This window comes from Chionomys nivalis, chromosome 8 (assembly GCF_950005125.1).
Source record: "Chionomys nivalis chromosome 8, mChiNiv1.1, whole genome shotgun sequence".
In the NCBI taxonomy this organism is placed as follows: domain Eukaryota; kingdom Metazoa; phylum Chordata; class Mammalia; order Rodentia; family Cricetidae; genus Chionomys; species Chionomys nivalis.
In genome coordinates, this window is record NC_080093.1 from 55712306 (window position 1) to 55731142 (window position 18837).

The window sequence follows — 18837 nt, forward strand, 5'->3', positions numbered from 1 at the left end:
CCCTGAGCAAGTAGGAGACTGGCTGCACAAGCGGAAACAGATCCACGGTCACGCAGTACCCAGTCCGCGCTCGCGGCACTGTCCCCACCCAACTGCCGAGTACCGGCCCGCCCTCCGCCCTTCTCCGCCAGCCGGCTTCTACGAGGCTCCACCTCTAACCCCGCCCTCCAGCCATCTTGGCCCCGCCTCATCCCAGCGTGCCGTGCGCATGGCATATAGGAAGCTGGCGTGGCGCAGCGACAGCGCGCGGTGGCCTGTGGGCGGGACTTCCGGCCCGATGAATCGTCTTCCGGCCGTGCTTGATGGGTCTGGCCGGTCTTCTGACATGAAGGTGAGCCCGGCAGCGGCGGCGACGCCTGCTCCTTCTTGGACTGCCTCTGCTTCCGCGTCACGGTGCGGGAACGCCGGGCAGCGAGGCTCTCTCCGGACAGAACGGGCAGAGTGTGAGCGGGAAGGAGAGCGCGTGGATGAGAGCGTCTGAGGGAGCTGCGAGTGTGAGGGTGAGGGAGTGTGTGAGAATGAGCGGTGTGAGGGGGAGAACGATGTGTCATTGTGAGTGTGAGCTAGTGTGAGGAGGATAAACAGATGTGAGTGTGAGCCAGTGTGAGAATGAGCGGTGTGAGGGTGAGAACGATGTGTCAGTGTGAGTGTGAGCTAGTGTGAGGAGGATAAACTGATGTGAGTGTGAGCCGGTGTGAGAAGGAGCAGGTGTGAGGGTGAATGTGAGCTAGTGTGAGAATGATCAGGTGTGAGTGAGCAGATGTGAGGGTGTGAGCTAGTGTGAGAATGAGATGTGAGGTTGAGTGTGAACTAGTGTGAGAAGGAGCAGATGTGAGGTGAGTGTGAGCTAGTGTGAGAATGAGCAGGTGTGAGGGTGAGTGTGAGCTGGCATGAGAACAAGCAGGTGTGAGGGTGAGTGTGAGCTAGTGTGAGGATGAGCAGAGTATGTGAGGGTGAGTGTGAGCTAGTGTGAGGATGAGCAGATGTGAGGTTGAGTGTGAGCTGGCATGAGAACAAGCAGGTGTGAGGGTGAGTGTGAGCCAGTGTGAGGATGAGCAGATGTGAGGGTGAGTGTGAGCTAGTGTGAGAATGAGTAGATGTGACGGTGAGGAAACAAGTGTGTCAATGTGTAAAGTGAGCTGATAATGAGGGTGAGCGGCAGTGTGAGAGCCCGAATGTGTATGTGTGAGGTGAGAAGAGGTGTGAAGATGAATGGATTTGCTAGGGTGAGAATGAGTGTGAGGACAGGAGTAACTGTGTTAGTGGGAACAAGGGTGAAAGAGTAAGTGTCAGGATGAGAGAAAGTCCGGAAGAGAGTGCAAGCGTGTTAATGTGAGGGCGCTTTCGAGCAAACAGTAATATGAGACTGTGAGATTCACAAGTCACTATATAGACAGGAGAGAGCCGGAAGCGATGGCACAGGACTTTAATCCTAGCACGTGGGAGGCAAAGGCAGGCAGATGGATCTCTGTGAGTTCTAAGCCAGCCTGGTCTACACAGTGAGTTCAGGACAGCAGGCTACATTATGAGACCTTGTCTCGGAAAAGGGGGTTGGGTAGGAGGAAAAGTGGCAGGAAGTGTGTGTGTGTGTGCACGTCGGCAGTAATGAGTGTGAGCATGTGCCAGTGTGGCTGCGTGTGGAGAAGCACGGGTCAGAGGTTGTCAGTTGTGTGAGTTAGTGTACATAACTTGAGGAGTCACGAGTGTGCAAACAAGTTAGTGGGGCCATAGTGGAGGCATGAGCTCAGTGTGGCAGAATGGTGGCTGGCAAGCCTAGCCTGAGGTAGGAGGGTATACAGCAAGTTGTGTGGGTTCCTTCAGGTTTGCTGGGTGCATGAGGCCTCAAACCTTGAAGACTATCTTGGAACATTTCCAAAGGACTTTCCACAGGTCTCTAGACTGGCGCCCAGGGGTCCAAGAGACAGTGTGCTCTTGACGGAGCTGGAACTTGAGCCATCTTTTAGCGGTCATGTTTGCATTGCCTTGTGCACTTGGTCATGGTGTGGTAGCCGTAGCCCCAAGGCTTAGTGGGCTGCCCCCTGCATTGCTCTCCTCGTCTGTGAATGGGAACAACACTGATACCTGGGTCCTGAGCTGTGGAGAGAACTTGTGGGTAACTCACCAGGTTTGGCATATAACAAACATATGGTCAATAAATGTCACCTGGGGTTGTGATCATCCTGTTTCTTATGTCACCTTCATTTCCAGCCATGCACTCACCTACCTTTTCATATGAACAGTTTGCTCCTAAATGTGTCCTCAAAAGTAAGAATGTCGGATGACTGTCATGTTTGCTGTAAGAGCAGTGAATCTATTAAAGAACTCAGAGGGATGAAAGTGTGGCCCAGTGTTTGCTTAGTATGTGTGGAGCCATGGATTCGATCCACCTACTAGTGGCACTAAAACACTAATAGGTGGTGGTAGCTAACAGTTAGTCAGGCACATCAGTCAGCATCCCTCAAAAGTCTTTCAATACCAAAGCAGGAGATCAATCTGAGGGCCAAAGGCCATCTTTTTGTTATTGTTGTTTTGATATAGGATCTCTTAGCCCAGCCTGGCCTTGAACTCAACTACATAGGTACAACTGACCTTGTACTCATTTGTTTTTTAAGGCCTTATACTCTTAATCTTTCTGCTGCCATCTTCCTAGTGCTGGCATCTCAGATGTGACCCACTATGCCCAGTCTAAAGCTAGTTCTTTCCTTTTTTACTTTTAAAAAGTGGTTTATTTTTATTTTATGTGTATTAGTGTTTTTGCTGATATGTCTGTCTGTGTGAAGGATGTCAGAGCCCCTGGAATTTGAGTTACACACAGTTGTGAGCTGCCATGTGGGTGCTGGGAATTGAACCCCGATCCTCTGGAAAAGTAGCCAATGCTCTTAACTGCTGAGCCATCTCTCCGGCCTACCCCACTTTTAGTGTTCTCACCAACTTCATTTTTATGTGTGTGTGAGTTCTGCCTGCATGTTTGTCTGTGCACCGTGTGTTTGCAGTGCCCGAAGAGGTCATTAGATCCCCTGAGACTGGAGTTAGGCAGCGGTGAACTGACTTGTAGATGCTGGGAATCAAGGTCCTCTGGAAAAGCAACCAGCGCTCTTAACTGCTGAGCCATCTCTCCAGCCCCTGAAAGCTAGTTCTTTTTTTTTTTTTTTTTTTTTTTTTTGGTTTTTCGAGACAGGGTTTCTCTGTGGTTTTGAGCTGTCCCAGCTCTTGTAGACCAGGCTGGTCTCGAACTCACAGAGATCCGCCTGCCTCTACCTCCCAAGTGCTGGGATTAAAGGCGTGCGCCACCACCGCCCGGCTTGAAAGCTAGTTCTTAAAAGAACTGAAGTCGACTCTGATTAGCTTCTTTAACTCTGCACACACGCAACAGATAAATACACAGTTTGCACACATTAATGTATTTCTTTGTAGAAAGCACCTGACATATCTTGCTTCAAGTTCGCTTGAGGAAGATTTGAAAGCTTCTGCTGTAACTGTCGACCTCACTAAGACAGTCCTTCCAGTGCTATGGGATCTGTAGCCCCAGAGTTTCTGGGCCTGTAGCATGCTCTCCATTGTTAGCTTGGTATAAAGCAGGTACCAGAAGAGGGCACCAGATCTCTCGTTATACATGGTTGTAAGCCACCACCATCTGGATGCTGAGAATTGAACTCAGATTCTTTGAAAGGGCAGCTGGTGCTCTTAACCACTGAGCCATCTCTCCATCCCTTAAAAAGTTGTTTGGTTTTTTTTTAAGTACACATAGATGTTTGTGTCTGTGTGAGCATGTGAGTGCAGATGTTTACAGAAATCAGAGAGGAGTGTCAGATCCCCTGGAGCTGGGGTTACAGGTGGTGGTGAGCATCTGCTGTGAATGCTGGGAATCTAACTCAGGTCTTCTGCAGGCACAGTGCATCCTTTGAGTTGCTGAGCCATCTCTTCAGCGCATCCCATCTCCCTTATTTTTTGGCAAGTGGGCATTTGGAGTTGAATGCAAGGCCTTGTGTGTTCTAGAAAAGTGCCAGATTACCGAGCTACATTCCCAGCCTTTCCTCCTTCTTTTGAGAAAGGGTTTTTTTTTTTTTTTTTTTTTTTTTTTTTTTTTTGGATTTTCAAGACGGTTTCTCTGGAGCCTGGCCTGGAACTAGCTCTTGTAGACCAGGCTGGCCTCGAACTCACAAAGATCCGCCTGTCTCTGCCTCCCGAGTGCTGGGATTAAAGGCGTGCGCCACCAGAGAAAGGGTCTTGATGAGTGATCTAAACCGGCTTAGAAGTCTGTAGTACAGACAGGTCTTAAACGTTAGATCCTTGTACTTCAAGTCCCAAGTAGTGGGGTTCTAGGCCTGGGCCCCCAGGCTAGGCTTCTTCCACCCTTTCTTCCTGTAGGTATAAGGTCTCAGGCCAGGGGATAAGGAGGTGGTAGGCCAAGGGCCTTTTGACGAGGTGAACAGAGGCTCAGCTGCAGGTCTAGATAACAGATATTAGTAGAGACACAAGATCACAGGGAACCTGGACATACACTCAGTCCTGGACTACTTACCCCTGGTTTCTTATTACTTTCCTTCTGTGACCCAGTTCTTCACCCAGGGGAGAGAAGCCTTGCTTATGTAGGTGCAGAGGCTAAAGACATCCTTGGGAACTAGGGAAGTCACAGGCTCAAACTGGCCAAGCAAGCTGTACGTTTTTCTGGGCCACTGGTCCCAAGCCTATATTGTGGTCAGGATTTCCCATTCCCTGGGGCTACGAACCTCGGAGTTGAAGCTTCACAATTGTGAAAACAGGGTGGCGAGCTGAGTAACGTGAGATACAGAATTATCTCCTCTTAATTCTCGTTTTGTCATGGAGGAAAAACTGGTGGGATGGGAGAACAGGGTGAGAGAATCATAGATCTTACCCCTCTAAACAGCCAGTTTTTAGAACAAACAGTGCCATTGCTGGAGGCTTCAAGCATCCGGTATTATTTTATATACTCTCCAGTTTTTCCTAAGTCCTCAGTGCCTGAGGTCTAGATTTTCTGCTGGTTTTGTAGTTAATAGAATCTTCCTGGTTTGCCTTACTCAAAGACCACTTGTTAGTCATAGGTCCACACAAGTGTGTTGGTGTCCTCGAGGCTTATGGCCACAATCTTAGCTTTCCACAGGTCACCCCAGGAGCAGTCTCAGGGAAGTGACAGCAACGGGAAGTAGAAGGGAAACAAGCAGCCAGCCCAGGAGGTCCTGGGAATGGGTGGACAGGCATTGGAGTGGGCCTGCCTCTAAGGTACTGTTAATGGCTCATACTCTGCCTGGCTGCCTTTTCTGGAGCCTTTCAGCCTAGGATTCTGGCATCTTTAGGTGCTCTTGACCACAGAGGAAAACTGTATGCTCATCTATTGGGCTGGGTCAGTCTCCACAGAACCCCCCTGGGGTTATGTGAGCTCTTTGGCTTGGTCTAGTAAACTGTGTGTTGCCAGAAACATACAACTAGATTGATACACTTCTGCACACCTTGTCTTGAAGTCCCACAAAGGATTGACAGCCCTGATGGTCCATGTTTATCCAGAATCTCCTAGAACCTAAAAGTGAATTGTACAACTAAGAAAATTCGGTGCAGAAAATAGAGGTGAAAGGAAACGACCCGTAGATCCCTATCAGCTTCTACTTTTGCTCCTTATATACTTTATGTGAGCACTATGCACATAAAAACAAGACAGCTGGGCTCGGATGACGGTGTGTGTATGCCTGTCGTCCTGTCACCGGGAGGCTGAAGCAGGAGGATCTTGAGTTGGATACCAGCTGGGATGTCCCTAATAAGATCCTGCCTCAAGCAAATGACAACAGGCTGTACTGCATAAATGCAGTCTGTGGTGTTTTCTCATTGATCACCATCATAGGCACTGTCATGCTCATTTGAGTTCCAGTATCAGAGGTTCTGGGTCCCTAAGCTTGATTCCTGTGCTGGGCGGGAGGGGGGACGGGGCGACAGACGGACAAGTTCTTTGAAGTGGAACTTGAAAAAGGAAGGAAGTGTATGGTGGACAGTGTAATATTTATGGCCACACTGTCATTCAAAGGCCTTTCCCAGCGAAATTCCCGCTGAGCCCGAGAGTTGTTTTCCCAGGAAGCATTCTTCGTAACCCTTCACATACTGAGTGGAGACGCCATCTTATGTTTCATCTGTGTTTTGTTTCTTTATTCCCGGGCTCTTAAGTATCTCTATATTTGAAACCTCTTCTTGTATTTATAGTGGGACATTGTTTACTGGAATGTCTTTTTGGTCCATTTGTTTGCTTGTTTATTTTTGAGACAAAGTTTCACGTAACAGACTGGCTTCCACATCCATATCTGACCTTGGAACTCCTGATCCTGCTGCCTCTACCTCTCTAAGTTCTGGGTTACAGGCACGTGCTACCACACCAGGCTTTTTTATTTATAAATAAAAATTTATTTTTATTTCCTTGGCTGGTGTTTGATCCCAGCACTCGGAAGGCAGAGGCAGGTAGATCTCTAGTTCAAAGCCAGCCTGGTCTGCAGAGTGAGTTCCAGCCCAATCAGGGTTACTACACAGAGAAACCCTGTCTGGAAAAACCAAAAAAAATTTCTTGAATATTATGGATAACTATGGGTAGAAATTTGTCAAATGTGTCCCAAAAAAGGTGAGGTTTTTTTGTTGTTGTTGTTTGGTTTTTTGTTTGTTTGTTTGTTTGTTTGTTTTTCGAGACAGAGTTTCTCTGTAGCTTTGGAGCCTGTCCTGGAACTAGCTCTTGTAGACCAGGCTGGCCTCAAACTCATAGAGATCCGCCTGCCTCTGCCTCCCTAGTGCTGGGATTAAAGGCACGTGCCACCACCACCCAGCTGCTTTTTACTTTATAAATGAAAGTTTTACTTATCTTTTTTAAAAATTTAAGGCAGGGTCTTGCTGTGTTGCCCAAGCGAGCCATGAACTCCTTGGGCTCAAGCAAGCTTTTTGTTTCAGCCTCCCCAGTAGCTGAAACTATAGGCACTTGACACAGTGCCCTGCTTTGAAAATTACACATTTTAAAAACTTTATTTTTATTTCATGTGCATTGGTGGTTTTGCCTGCATGTATGTCTGTGTAAGGGTGTCAAATCCCCTGGAACTAGAGTTACAGACAATTGTGAGCTGCCATGTAAGTGCTAAGAAGTGAACCTGGGTCCTCTGGATAAGAAGTCAGTGCTCTTAACTGCTGAGCCATTTCTCCAGCCCTGAAAGTTACACATTTTTAAATATTGAACTCTGGTGATACTTTCTTTTGTATTCTTTCTCCTCACTGATATACTTGAAAACTACTTCTCTGCCCTGGGATTACGTAAGTAGTTGTCCATAGTTTGTTCTAGCACCTTCTATGACTTCATTATTTCATACTTCAGCCTCATTGCTGCTGAAGTCTCTTTAGATTTGTGGGGAATGTGGGAATCAGTTTTCCTAGTTAGCTGGCTGGTTTGTGTTGGGAAGACATCTTTGGACAGCTTGCAATTGTCTGAGGGGACCTGGTGATCTGGGCAGGGAAATCTAGAAGTTCTAGAGGCTTAACTTTAGTAGGAAGGGCTGACCTAAGGGCCCTGAGGACGTAAGCCCTATTAGAATAAGTACACTTGTCTAGTTCATACTGTATTTCTGTTCTGGTCATCTGCCTTCATGTACTCCTTTCTTTCTGCAGCCCCCTGGACCTAGAAATTGGTTCTTTCTGTGACACGCCCACCATGTGGCCACTTCTTCATGTCCTCTGGCTTGCTCTGGCCTGTGGCTCCGTTCACACCACCTTGTCAAAGTCAGATGCCAAAAAAGCTGCCTCAAAGATGCTGCTGGAAAAGGTAGGGAACTTGAGGTGACCACAGTGGCTAAGAGCTAACCTGTTCTACCTGGCTGGGACCTTTGTGAACCAGGAGTGTCTTGGCTCCTGGCTCCTTACACAGCTTTCTGACAAGCTAGCAGTGTGCCAGTAGGCAGCCTGTGTGACTCTGGGAATGACTCTTGCTGAGGCTCTGAATTTCCAGCCTCTGGAACTGGAGGCAACAGGCCCTTTGGTATCATCATCCATTCTCCTTACTCAGACTCTGTATGCTGTGACATTTTCCATCTTCTGTCTGCTGTCACTATTCCATGGTTGTTGAATTCTCTCATCTTTACAGTCCCAAACTGTGTTTCTGTCACAACCCTTGTGCTGTTCTTTTGGGACATTTTTAGGGATTGCAAACCCAAACGTGGTCCCCCATCCAGATCCCTCCTTAGCCCCAGTAGTCCCCATTCTGCTGACCAGGCTGCTGACACAGGACCATACCTATGACCCATGCCTAAACTGATAGATGCTCTGTACTTTGGGGCAGAGAACCCATACAGTGGGCATCTCTATCTGTGCTGGATGATTTTATGTGAACTTGATACAAGCTAAAGTCATCTGAGAGGAGGGAACCTCAATTAAGAGATTGCCTCCATAAGATTGGATTGTAAGCAAGCCTGTAAGGCATTTTCTTAATTAGTGATTGATGGGGGAAGGCCCAGCCTATTGTAGGTGGTACCATCCCTGGGCTGGTGGTCCTAGGTTCTATAAGAAAGCAGACTACACACAAGCCATGATGAGCAACCCAGTTAGCAGCACCCATTCATGGCCTTTGCATCAGTTCCTGCCTCCTACCTTCAGGTTCCTGCCCTATTTGAGTTCCTGTTCTGACTTCATTCAAGGATGAACAGTGATATGGAAGTGTAAACCAATAAAATCCTTTCCTCCCCAATTTTCTCAATTCATGGTGTTTCATCACAGCAACAGAAACTCTGTCTCTCACAGGAAGACCAGGGAGTCAAACACTGGGAAATCAGGGAAGGCTGCAATGGGCCCCCAAAGTGTGGACAGAACTGGCTAGCTGAGAACCTGATGGACTACTTCAGCGGTGGGGTAGAGGCAGGCATATTAGCATCCCGATTGGGAGATGCAGGTAGGGCTTGGCCAGTGGATAGCATATGTTTGACACATCCTCAGTGTATGAACCTATGGTGCCTAGATGCCCAGTGGTCTTGAGTAAATGTCAATCTTCATATGTAGAAGGAGCCACGGTAGCCTCCTGCCAGATCTCCAGCTCAGATTAAGGGTTGAATAGCCCCTGGCAAAAGCTGCTTTGCTCACTGAGTGCTAGAGCCCTTCTAAATAAGTCATCTACTGTGGCCTTAGTCCTCTACCTATAAGGTCTTTAGATGAGCAGTGCCATGTTAATCCAGAGACATGGTCTGTGGCTGAACAGAAAGAAGAGACTTGCTGCTGCTGCTCCTGCTGCTTCTATGCCACATTTCATGGTGAGAACAGATATCAGACAGCTTTCTTCTCTCCCTTTTGTTTCAGACTCAGTTTTCAGATAAACCTGTCCAAGATCGGGGTCTGGTGGTAACGGACATCAAAGCTGAGGATGTGGTTCTTGAACATCGTAGCTACTGCTCAGCAAGGGCTCGGGAGAGAAACTTTGCTGGAGAGGTCCTAGGCTATGTCACTCCGGTAAGTCAGAGTTTTGTGGTGCTGAACCGGGCTGTCCTCCTGGCTGGTGTTTTCTCCCTGGCTGCTCTTCCTGTGAGACTATAGGAGAGATGCTAGCATAGAGATGTCAGAGGGAAGGGTACCATGGTTTTCTTCAGGCTTGCTCCTTGTGGCTTCAGGTGACCCCCCCCCCCCAGCAATTTCTCCTGAGTGTAGAGAGGACTCTAGGGCTGTCTAGTCGAAGTGGAGACTTTAGAGCCCCAGTGAAGGGACATCAGCCTAGATCCCGGGCAGTGCGTTACAATCCCAGGAGTTTTGTAAAGGGAGAGAAGGAAGCCCAGGTAGGGAACTGATGGCAGCTCAAGTCCTGCACTGTTGATAATGATGTGTAGTAGGAGGCCACTTGTTTGTTTCCGGCTGCTCAGCCCCAAAATAATCACACAGAAGTCATATTATATGCAATACTGTTTGGCCAATAGCTTAAGTGTATTTCTGGCTAACTCATCTTAAATTAACCCATCTCCATTAATCTGTGTATCACCACAAGGCTGTGGCTTACCAGGTAAAGTTCCAGGGTCTTTCTCCAGTTGGGCTACATGTCTTCTCCTGACTCCGCCTTCTTTCTCCCAGCATTCAGTTTAGTTTTCCCTGCCTAGCTAAGTTCTGCCTTTCTACAGGCTAAAGCAGTTTCTTTATTCATTAACCAATGAAAGCAATACATAGACAGAAGGCCCTCCCACACCATTGATGGCTGCCCTGGGCATGTCCAAAGCATCAAGTGACAGCAGCATGGCAACACTGTTCATTCTTTCCCCTCTCTTTCCTCTACCAGTGGAACAGCCATGGCTATGATGTTGCCAAAGTCTTTGGAAGCAAGTTCACACAGATCTCACCAGTCTGGCTGCAGCTGAAGAGACGTGGTCGTGAGATGTTTGAAATCACAGGCCTCCATGATGTGGACCAAGGTTTTTCCACTTCTTTTTATCTGTGCTTGCCCTGAGGGCTAAGAAGAGTATGATAGTGTGCACATGTGTCTGTGTGAATATAAAAGTGTACTATGTGTGGGTGTGGATGTGTTTGTGTGTGTCTGAGAGTATGTGACTCTGGTTATGTACTTGTTTTGTTTTGTTTTTGAGACAGAGTCTCACTATGTAGCCCTGGCTAGCCTTGAAATCACAAAAATCCATCTGTCTCTTCCTCCCAAGTGCTACCACACCCAGGTATCATGACTAGCGAGTATTAGTGTGAATATGTATTGATATGTTGATTGTGACTCTACTGTTATAGGCCTGTAATCCCTGCTACTCAGGAAATTGAAGCAGGATAATTATAAGTTCAAGGCCTATGTGGGTATGACTCTGGATGTGATTATAGGAGTGTGACCATGAGAGATGTCAAATGTGACTAGGTATGTACGTGGGTGTGAGTATGAGGGACATGTAGTTTGCTGTCTCACACCACATGGCTAGGCTCACAGTGTGAGGCATGGTCTGCCAGGTAAAGATAGTCCCTAAGGTGGTCACCACTGTAAGGTCCTCTGTGTGGTCAGCTATAGGAGGTGAGAGACTGTCCAGTAGATGACAGACTGAAGAACACTGGGAATTTGTGCCCTTTCCTTTCCGACTCTAGACCCAGGAGCTGTTTGTTGTTCCTTCTCATGAATGTCAGGGCTGCATGTGAGCATAAGGAAGGCAAGTTGTACAGCTGAGCAGTGAAGTGATTGGCTCCCCCTTGTCAGTCTCTTCCTTAGTGCTGTGCCTTTGGTGTCCAAAGAGGAGCATAGGCTAGAGAAGGACAGCTCACTGCTGACACGTGCTCTTGAGGGGCCTGGTCCACACAGCTGAACCACGGAATTGATAGGAGAGGGCTAGCTGGTTTTGGAGTTCTGAGAATGGCTTTCTCCGATGCTGTGAAGACCTGGGGAAGATGATGGGAGGAAGGGACTGGGGGCAGGAAGAGGGAGTGGTGTAGAGGAGATAGAGGATAGGAGTAACTGTAAGGCTGCCCCTGGGCTGGGGCAGGAGTGGGCAATGGTCTGGATCTTTGGACTGGACATATGCTGTATATTGACTGTCCCTTTCATCTCTAACAGGGTGGATGCGAGCTGTCAAGAAGCATGCCAAAGGCCTGCGCATAGGTGAGTCCAGCAGGCCTGGGCATGGTCAGGAGACCAGCCTCAGCCATACTATGTAGATGGTACAACCTTCCGAGGGTCGACCTAGGGTCCTTTCACATTCCTTCCCATCTAGGCTTTGCCACGTGAGGGTAAATCTCTCCCCTGAATGCTCTGAGCAGTCAGCTGAGCCTGATCACCCACTCAAGCACCTCCTTCTTTGGCTGGTGATTTTCCTGCATAGTTCTTTCTTCCTTCTTTCTTCCTGTCCAGCAAGTGTTACTGAGTTTCCTGGAGCCAGACCCTAGGCTGGGCCTGCCTAAGGGTGACTTTGTCCCTACCTTTCCTTTTTTTTTTTTTCCGAGACAGGGTTTCTCTGTGGTTTAGGAGCCTGTCCTGGAACTAGCTCTTGTAGACCAGGCTGGTTTCGAACTCACAGAGATCCGCCTGCCTCTGCCTCCCAAGTGCTGGGATTAAAGGCGTGCGCCACCACCGCCCGGCATGTCCCTACCTTTCCTATGCCTCTGAAGCTCACAGCTGGTATGGGGAGAAAAATTTTCCCAAGGAACAGCACGAACCTGAGGACAGCAGAGGAAGCCTGTGGGACTCAGGCTTAGGGGAAACTACTGGAGGCTCAGAAGCAATGACAGGAAGGGGCCTGGCATTCCCCTCCTGTGGTGCAGGAGTGGAAGCTACCAGGTCAGATTGAGGTAGACAGGGTAGCAGCAACAAGGATCTAGATGAACTGGGGTCTGGCCCAGCCAGTTTCCTGAAAGGTGGAGCCCTAGGAGTATTTGATATGTTAGCATCTCCTTGTCCCCCTCCTCCTCCTGCTAGGCTATGTGTGTATAGGATATCTGTACTGTATAGATCCATAGTTGCCTTGGATAGCCTTCCTGCTTGTCACTGGTCTGGGAGCCAAGGGGGAACCTTTTTGCAAACAAGTAGGAGAAGGTAATTCAGTGTTTCATAGCCACAATCTTTCTGTGTGTTCTCTCCTGCTACCAGTGCCCCGGCTTCTCTTTGAAGACTGGACTTACGATGATTTTCAGAATGTCTTAGACAGTGAGGATGAAATAGAAGAACTCGGCAAGACTGTGGTACAGGTGGCAAAGGTGAGACCTGTGCACTCCTCAGGACCTGTAAGCGCCCAGCCACCAGGCCCCACTTCTCCAACAGGCTGTACCTCCCACTCCCCACTCTCCTACTCATTTGCTTCCCTCTCTGACTGAGGCTCTCAAAGGGCCCACACCTGGCTGCTCTTTTTTTTTTTTTTTTTTTTCAAGACAAGAGTTTCCCCGTAGCTTTGCAGTCTGTTCTGGAACTCTCTCTGTAGACCAGGCTGGCCTTGAACTCACAGAAATCTACCTGTCTCTGTCTCCCGAGTGCTGGGATTAAAGGTGTGCACTGCTACTGTCTGGCTTTTTGGTTTTTTGACAGGGTTTCTCTGTGTAACAGCCCTATCTAGCCTGGAACTCCCTCTGTAGACAGACTGACCTCAAACTTACAGAGATACACCTGCCTCTGCTTCCCAAGTGGTGGGATTAAAGACCTGCGCCACCATGCCCAGTGCCTCTTTTTTTTTTTTTTTTTTAAAGAAAAAACATAATTATTTATTTTTGTGTGCACATGTATAGAGGGTAAATGGTACAGCTTATTTGTAGAGGGCAGAGAGACAACTTGCTGAGTTATTCTTTCCCACCTTGTGAATTCCAGACATCAAACTCTGGTTTTCAGCCCTGTCAGAAAGCATCCTTATCTGCTAAACAATCTTAGTGGCCTTTTTTAATTTAAATTTTTTGGGACAGTATCTCACATAGCCCAGACTGACCTTTGAATTCACTATGTAGAGCTGAGGCTGGCTTTGAACTTCTGATCCACCAGCCTCTACGTCCAGGACTGAGATTACAGGTGAGATTATAGTTTTTGTCTGAGATTATAGTTTTTGTCTCTAGGCCCAGAAAGCTTCCTTTGGCTAAAACCCCATAACTCTCCCTGGGGTGGCCCATCCCTGCTGGCCATCAGTATGCTTGGGCTACAGCAAGGGTGGAGAAGTGTAGGCAACTGAGCACCTTTGCCCTTCTGGCTGCCATGTGTACCTCCTCCCCATGCTGCTTGCTTCAGAGGAATTAATGAATGTGTAGTGCAGACTTAGGTCTTGCCTTGTGAGTAAGTGATTGAGCTACTTTGCCAGGTGGACAGAGCCAGTGGCTTCTTCCTGTCTTCCCTTAATCCTCCTAGATTCCCATTTCTCCTCACCTGCCTGTTTCTTTCAGAACCAGCATTTTGATGGTTTTGTGGTGGAGGTCTGGAGCCAGTTGCTGAGCCAGAAGCATGTGTGAGTGGGAATGTGGGCCCCTATGTTTGGAGGAGCCTAAGGGAAGACCAAGGGAGAGGGAATAGGCCTGGGAGGGCCTTCCTTCCTCAGCTTCTGGGCTCTGGGTTGGGGATGAGACCCTGCAAAAGGTGGAGGCCTACTCAGAAACCATGAGGAATAGCCATGAGGCAGGCAGATTGTCCTGACCACATCACTGTGCTAGTCTGGAGGCCCCTCCTGAATGGCTAAAGGAAATGGGGGACCATCACCTGTAGTGGGAGCTGCGGGCTGTGTTCCTGCTGCCCGCAGCTCCCACTACAATCACCCAAGAGGACTCAGTGAGAGAAGGGTGGCCAGGTCTGTGCTACAGATGTCCAGCTTGAACCCAAGTAGAGATTTCCTCAACTGAGCACAAAGGAGACTCCCAGGAACATTGAAAAGAGGCTGATTGTGGCCAAGACCTGGGGTGTGATGGTCGTCTACTGGGGAAAGAATGTCAAGCGCTTGGGAGTTGTCTGCTGGGAGGAGGCTATAGAAGTCTTCACATCTCCTTGCTCCCATAGTACCGGCCAGCAGACAACGCATCAGAAACTCACTTTGCCAGTGAGACCAGGAAAGGAGGGAATCATGGAAAGTGCCCGCAGCTCCAGCATAGCTTGAGACTGACCATAGCATTGAGGAAAGGCCCCTCCTCGATCCTTAGCTCGGGCTCTTTGGCTAACCTGAAACAGATACCTTTTCCAGCTCTGCCAAGTTGGGAATTCTGCCCTATAGAAGATGACAAAAAAACATTTGCCCTGTTTAAGGCTGGTGCTGTCCGGGCACACCCTCAGTAGAGGTTTGTGCAGCCCGTAGCTGCAGAGCCCAGGTGTTTGGGCAGTAGAGGAGTCAGCTCCACTTCTCTTCTGTGTAAGGGAGTCCACTTATGGACTTCCTAAGCCACAGCTTGTCCTTTACTGTCTCACAAGGTTCTGGGCTCCCTCCCCTTGTGTTACTCTTAGAGGCTTTGCTGTTTACAGAAGACTGTAAGTCTCAACTCTGCCCACTTGGAGGCAGCATCCCCACACGACTCTCCTGTGGTCTGCAAGGGAAATCCTGGTTTAGATGAAGCACTGTAGGGGCGGGGATGAAAAGGACATTTGATGAAGGGATGTCCAGGCCCTCCATTCTGAGAGCCCAGAGGAAGGTATTCCTAAAGCTAGGTGTGCCTGGGCCTTGCCCTTGATGAAAGACCCCAACCAGGGAACACCACAGGAGAAGTGTGTTCCTGAGTTTGTGGGGAACCTTCTGCCTGCAGTGCCCCTGAAGGACCCCAGTTCTGACCTGAGGGTTAGGTGCCCCAGACTCTCAGCCATGTGACATCTCCAGTCCCAGCTTTGTGTCTTTGCTGGGCATAGAGCCCCACCAGTGCTGACTCTACTGCTAGCCATCCCTTCTTTTAATTCTGGAGACTACAGATCTATTAATCAGAGACTAGCGATAATTCATTTGTGTTTCAGCACATTAAGTAGGCAGCGAGTCACAGCTGCACTGTGTCTGGGCTCCCAATGGATCATTAATATCAGATAGGGAGGCCTAGGGGTGGGGGTCTCAGCATCCACAGTAGGAGGGTGGAGGTAGGAGCAGCCTGCCTGGGCCTTTGTGCTCAGAACAGTGGACGGCTGTTTGCAGGGCAGTCATGGGGCTGAGGCATAGGTAGTGGCCAGGTCCTGAGCAGCAAAAGCCATCTGGTTTGTGATTCCTTTGGACACTGTCCCAGGATGGACATGGCTGTGGTAAGACACCGTGGGAATGGTTAGGGAGACTACTGCTCTGACTGCCATTTCCTGCCTCTCACTATGACACGCATCTGGCTTGGATTTGAAGAGCTAAGTCAGCCTGTTTGGTGCATATGTGCCTGCCCTTCATCCAAGGTGATGGTAGGGCCCATGACTCTTTGTCTCAGGAGACAGCCCAACTTTCCCAGAGCATAGTGGATGTGTCAGGGAACTGTGTGACTCATTTCTGGGGTCTTTCCTTCAGATTGCCATCTGTCATGGTCATCTGCTCTTAGGCAGATGCTGTAGACATGGCAGGAGTAAGTGGCTAGAGACCCTTCAGGGGACCTAATTTCAGATTTCAGGTATCTGAGACAGGTCCTGCTAGGTTCCTGTTCTGCTTACATTCCCCACCAAAGACTCTTCAGGGAAGGAACCAAACCCCCGATCCCCATGAAGTATCAGTTTGTTTGCCCCTAAAGTAGGTAATGTTATGGGCAGCAGTCTGACATTAGCCAGACCTAATCAGAAATTAATTCCATTTACAGGGCTCATCTCGGTAAACACCACGGGTCTTATATTAGTAATCTCCCCCAAAATGTGGCTGGCAACAGTGGCAGGGGAAGTGATGGCTATTGATGGCAGCAGTAGATTTTTGGGTTTGTCAGCTCTGTGGTAACCTTGTCTCTGGAAGATGCTGGTCCCTTGGTAAAGTTGGAGAGAAACTGCTAACCAAGTACCTATTTTCTGTGCCCCTCAACTGGTCTCATCCCAGTGTACCAGCCCAAAAGCTGGGCTCAGTGGCTTCCGATCACATGTATTTGCTACTACTAGGCACAGGCTCAGAGCCAGGCTGCCCCCAGGATCTGTTGACTGGGTCTTTTATGGGGACACTGTTACTTCCAGGCCCACTAAAACTCTGTGGGGTACGCTTATAGAGTCCCTACATCCAGAGTGGCTGTAGTGTGGGCCCTTGAGAGGGATGAGGTAGGCTCATACTTGTCTTCTGCAAACCCCTGGAGCAGTCTTAGCCCCTCTTAGTCCTTAGGTCTTGAATGTCCTTGAAAAAGATCATCCTGCTGTTTGTCCTACAGTTAGGCAGAAGGGTCTCTTTGGTGGGGTTGGCTTTCCATATTCCTGGGTTTCTGACAGCATGGACAGCATTCTCCTGGCCCACCTGCATAAGTGGTGTGCAGGAAGTGTCGGGATGGGCTGCCCCAAAACTCTGTGTCATACTTATATTGTCACCTGCAACCTGCAAAGTTTATACCAGACCAAAGAAAAACAGACAACTGGAACTCGTGGCTAGTTTGTCACAGTAGAATCACTGATACGTTGAGAACTTACAGCTCAGTTTGGGCCACATCAGAGAGACTGAAGCCATTGCTGTCCAGTAGTTGGTCACAGAGAGGACTCCAGACTGTTTGCAAAGATGTACTAGGGACAAGTCTCATGGCCAGTAGGGCACTCAGCTTTGACTCTGCAAGTGTAGAACTTGTCAACCTGTATGCCATTGGCGCTGTTCCTGAGGGTGCAGCAGTACAAGAGGGAGGGAAGACCTCTTCACATAGGAACAGTAGAACCTCCTGAGTTGCATTGGGCCAACTCCTGTAAGATGGCCACCTTGAGGGAAGCAGCTGGTGTTGAGCATGTCACGGGCAGTCCAATAGAGGCGTAAGGAGTGGGCTCCCAGAACATGTGCAGAGAAAAGCTGACATTTGTCCTTGAGGTCCACCACCAGCTGCTTCCTCCACCTTCTCATCTGGTTCCCCCATCTCTTGCCTCCAGCTTTTCTGTATCTATTCCAAGGGTCCTACCCCATCTTCCTTCCCAGGGCCCCTACTTGGTATGTTGTTCAAAGTATTTTGTGCTGTTTCTCAGCCTGAAGGTAACTAGGATTCCTCTGAGTCAGTGTTCTAGGCCCTTAAGTGACCCCCCAAAAAAAACGCCCCTTCTCTTGGGATACCCAAGTATGAGGAAAGGTTACCTCAACTGGAGTATGGTCTCCTTTTTATCAGTCCCCTTCAGGGGTTCCCATGGAAGGGTGGTATGGGAAACTCTGTGAAGGGACTTGGAGTTCTTCAATAGAGCCTAAAGCTAAGATTTTATCTGTTATGTTCTTGAAGCAGAAGGTGCCAGGGAGCCCCACAGTACTCTGGGCTAATCTTGATTCTCTGTTCTTGCAGAGGCCTCATCCACATGCTTACTCACTTGGCTGAGGCACTGCACCAGGCCAGGCTGTTGGTCATTTTGGTCATCCCACCTGCTGTCACCCCTGGGTAAGTGTACTCTAGTGGAAAACAGTTGGTCAAGGGTCCACCTCTCATCAGCATGAGCTCCCCTCTCCAAAAAAAAAAAAAAAAAAAAAAAATCTCTGGATGCTAATTACCTTCTGCTTGGGTTGTGGGGTGGGAAAAGCTGACTTGCATTTCTAACCTGTTTTGTCCCTCAATATAGGCATACTATTGAGAAATTCATCAACATGAGAATCTACATGTTTAGATTCATTATCTGATTCTGGGACTCCGAGACACTAAGTTCAGTGCTTAGGCTGTCAGTACTTGCTGTGCTTATAGCATAGTACACTATAGCTGGGCAAGCTGCTGCCAGCTGGGGCTACTGAATGTACCTGGGTGGGCCTTTGTTCCCAGCCCTGTGAGACAGCTCCTTTGGAACCTCTGGGACAAGATGTAGTGACCTGGGTACTAACAGTGGAGCCAAGGCAGCTGGATTCCCGTGTCCACCCTGCCTAGAACATCTCAGAGAAGTCACCAGTGTTTGGCTTAAAAATAACAAGACTGGGAAATAGGAGACTCAGAATTACCTGGGGGTAGACCTCGGCGGGCATGGCAGGCTGAAGCAGGAATGGGACAGGGAAAAGGGGTAGAACTGTTGCGTGGGAGTCCTGGGAATCTTTGTGGTATCCACTAGCTTCCGGGGCAGCCCTATCTATTTGGTCCTTAACCCCTGAGATGGAAGCTGAGCTCCCTGACCTAACATTGAAAGAAAACACCCTTCTCTCTTTGAGCCTTCAGCTGTCTGAAATAACAGTAGCTGGATGTGGTTGGATATGCCTCCAGGGCCTGTGTTCTATCATTGGCAGGCTGATGGATGCTGCTTATAAAAGAAATGACTTGTGCCTTGCATGTTGGCAGGTCCCTTTATTCCAAGCACTTAGGAGTTGGAAGCAGGCAGAGCTCTGAGAG

The 18837-nt window shown here is 48.8% G+C and overlaps 1 protein-coding gene across 1 annotated transcript in view; it reads left to right on the forward strand.

Moving 5' to 3' along the window:
- Positions 1 to 232: 232 nt before the first annotated feature.
- Positions 233 to 18837, forward strand: part of Chid1 (chitinase domain containing 1) — a 36529-nt gene continuing 17924 nt past the window's right edge. The window contains exons 1-8 of the mRNA XM_057777064.1: positions 233 to 331; positions 7642 to 7795; positions 9316 to 9465; positions 10277 to 10409; positions 11537 to 11581; positions 12566 to 12672; positions 13834 to 13895; positions 17818 to 17910. Of these exons, the coding sequence (XP_057633047.1) occupies positions 7685 to 7795; positions 9316 to 9465; positions 10277 to 10409; positions 11537 to 11581; positions 12566 to 12672; positions 13834 to 13895; positions 17818 to 17910 (701 nt within the window). The 5' untranslated portion in view covers positions 233 to 331; positions 7642 to 7684. The remainder of the gene's footprint in view (positions 332 to 7641; positions 7796 to 9315; positions 9466 to 10276; positions 10410 to 11536; positions 11582 to 12565; positions 12673 to 13833; positions 13896 to 17817; positions 17911 to 18837) is intronic.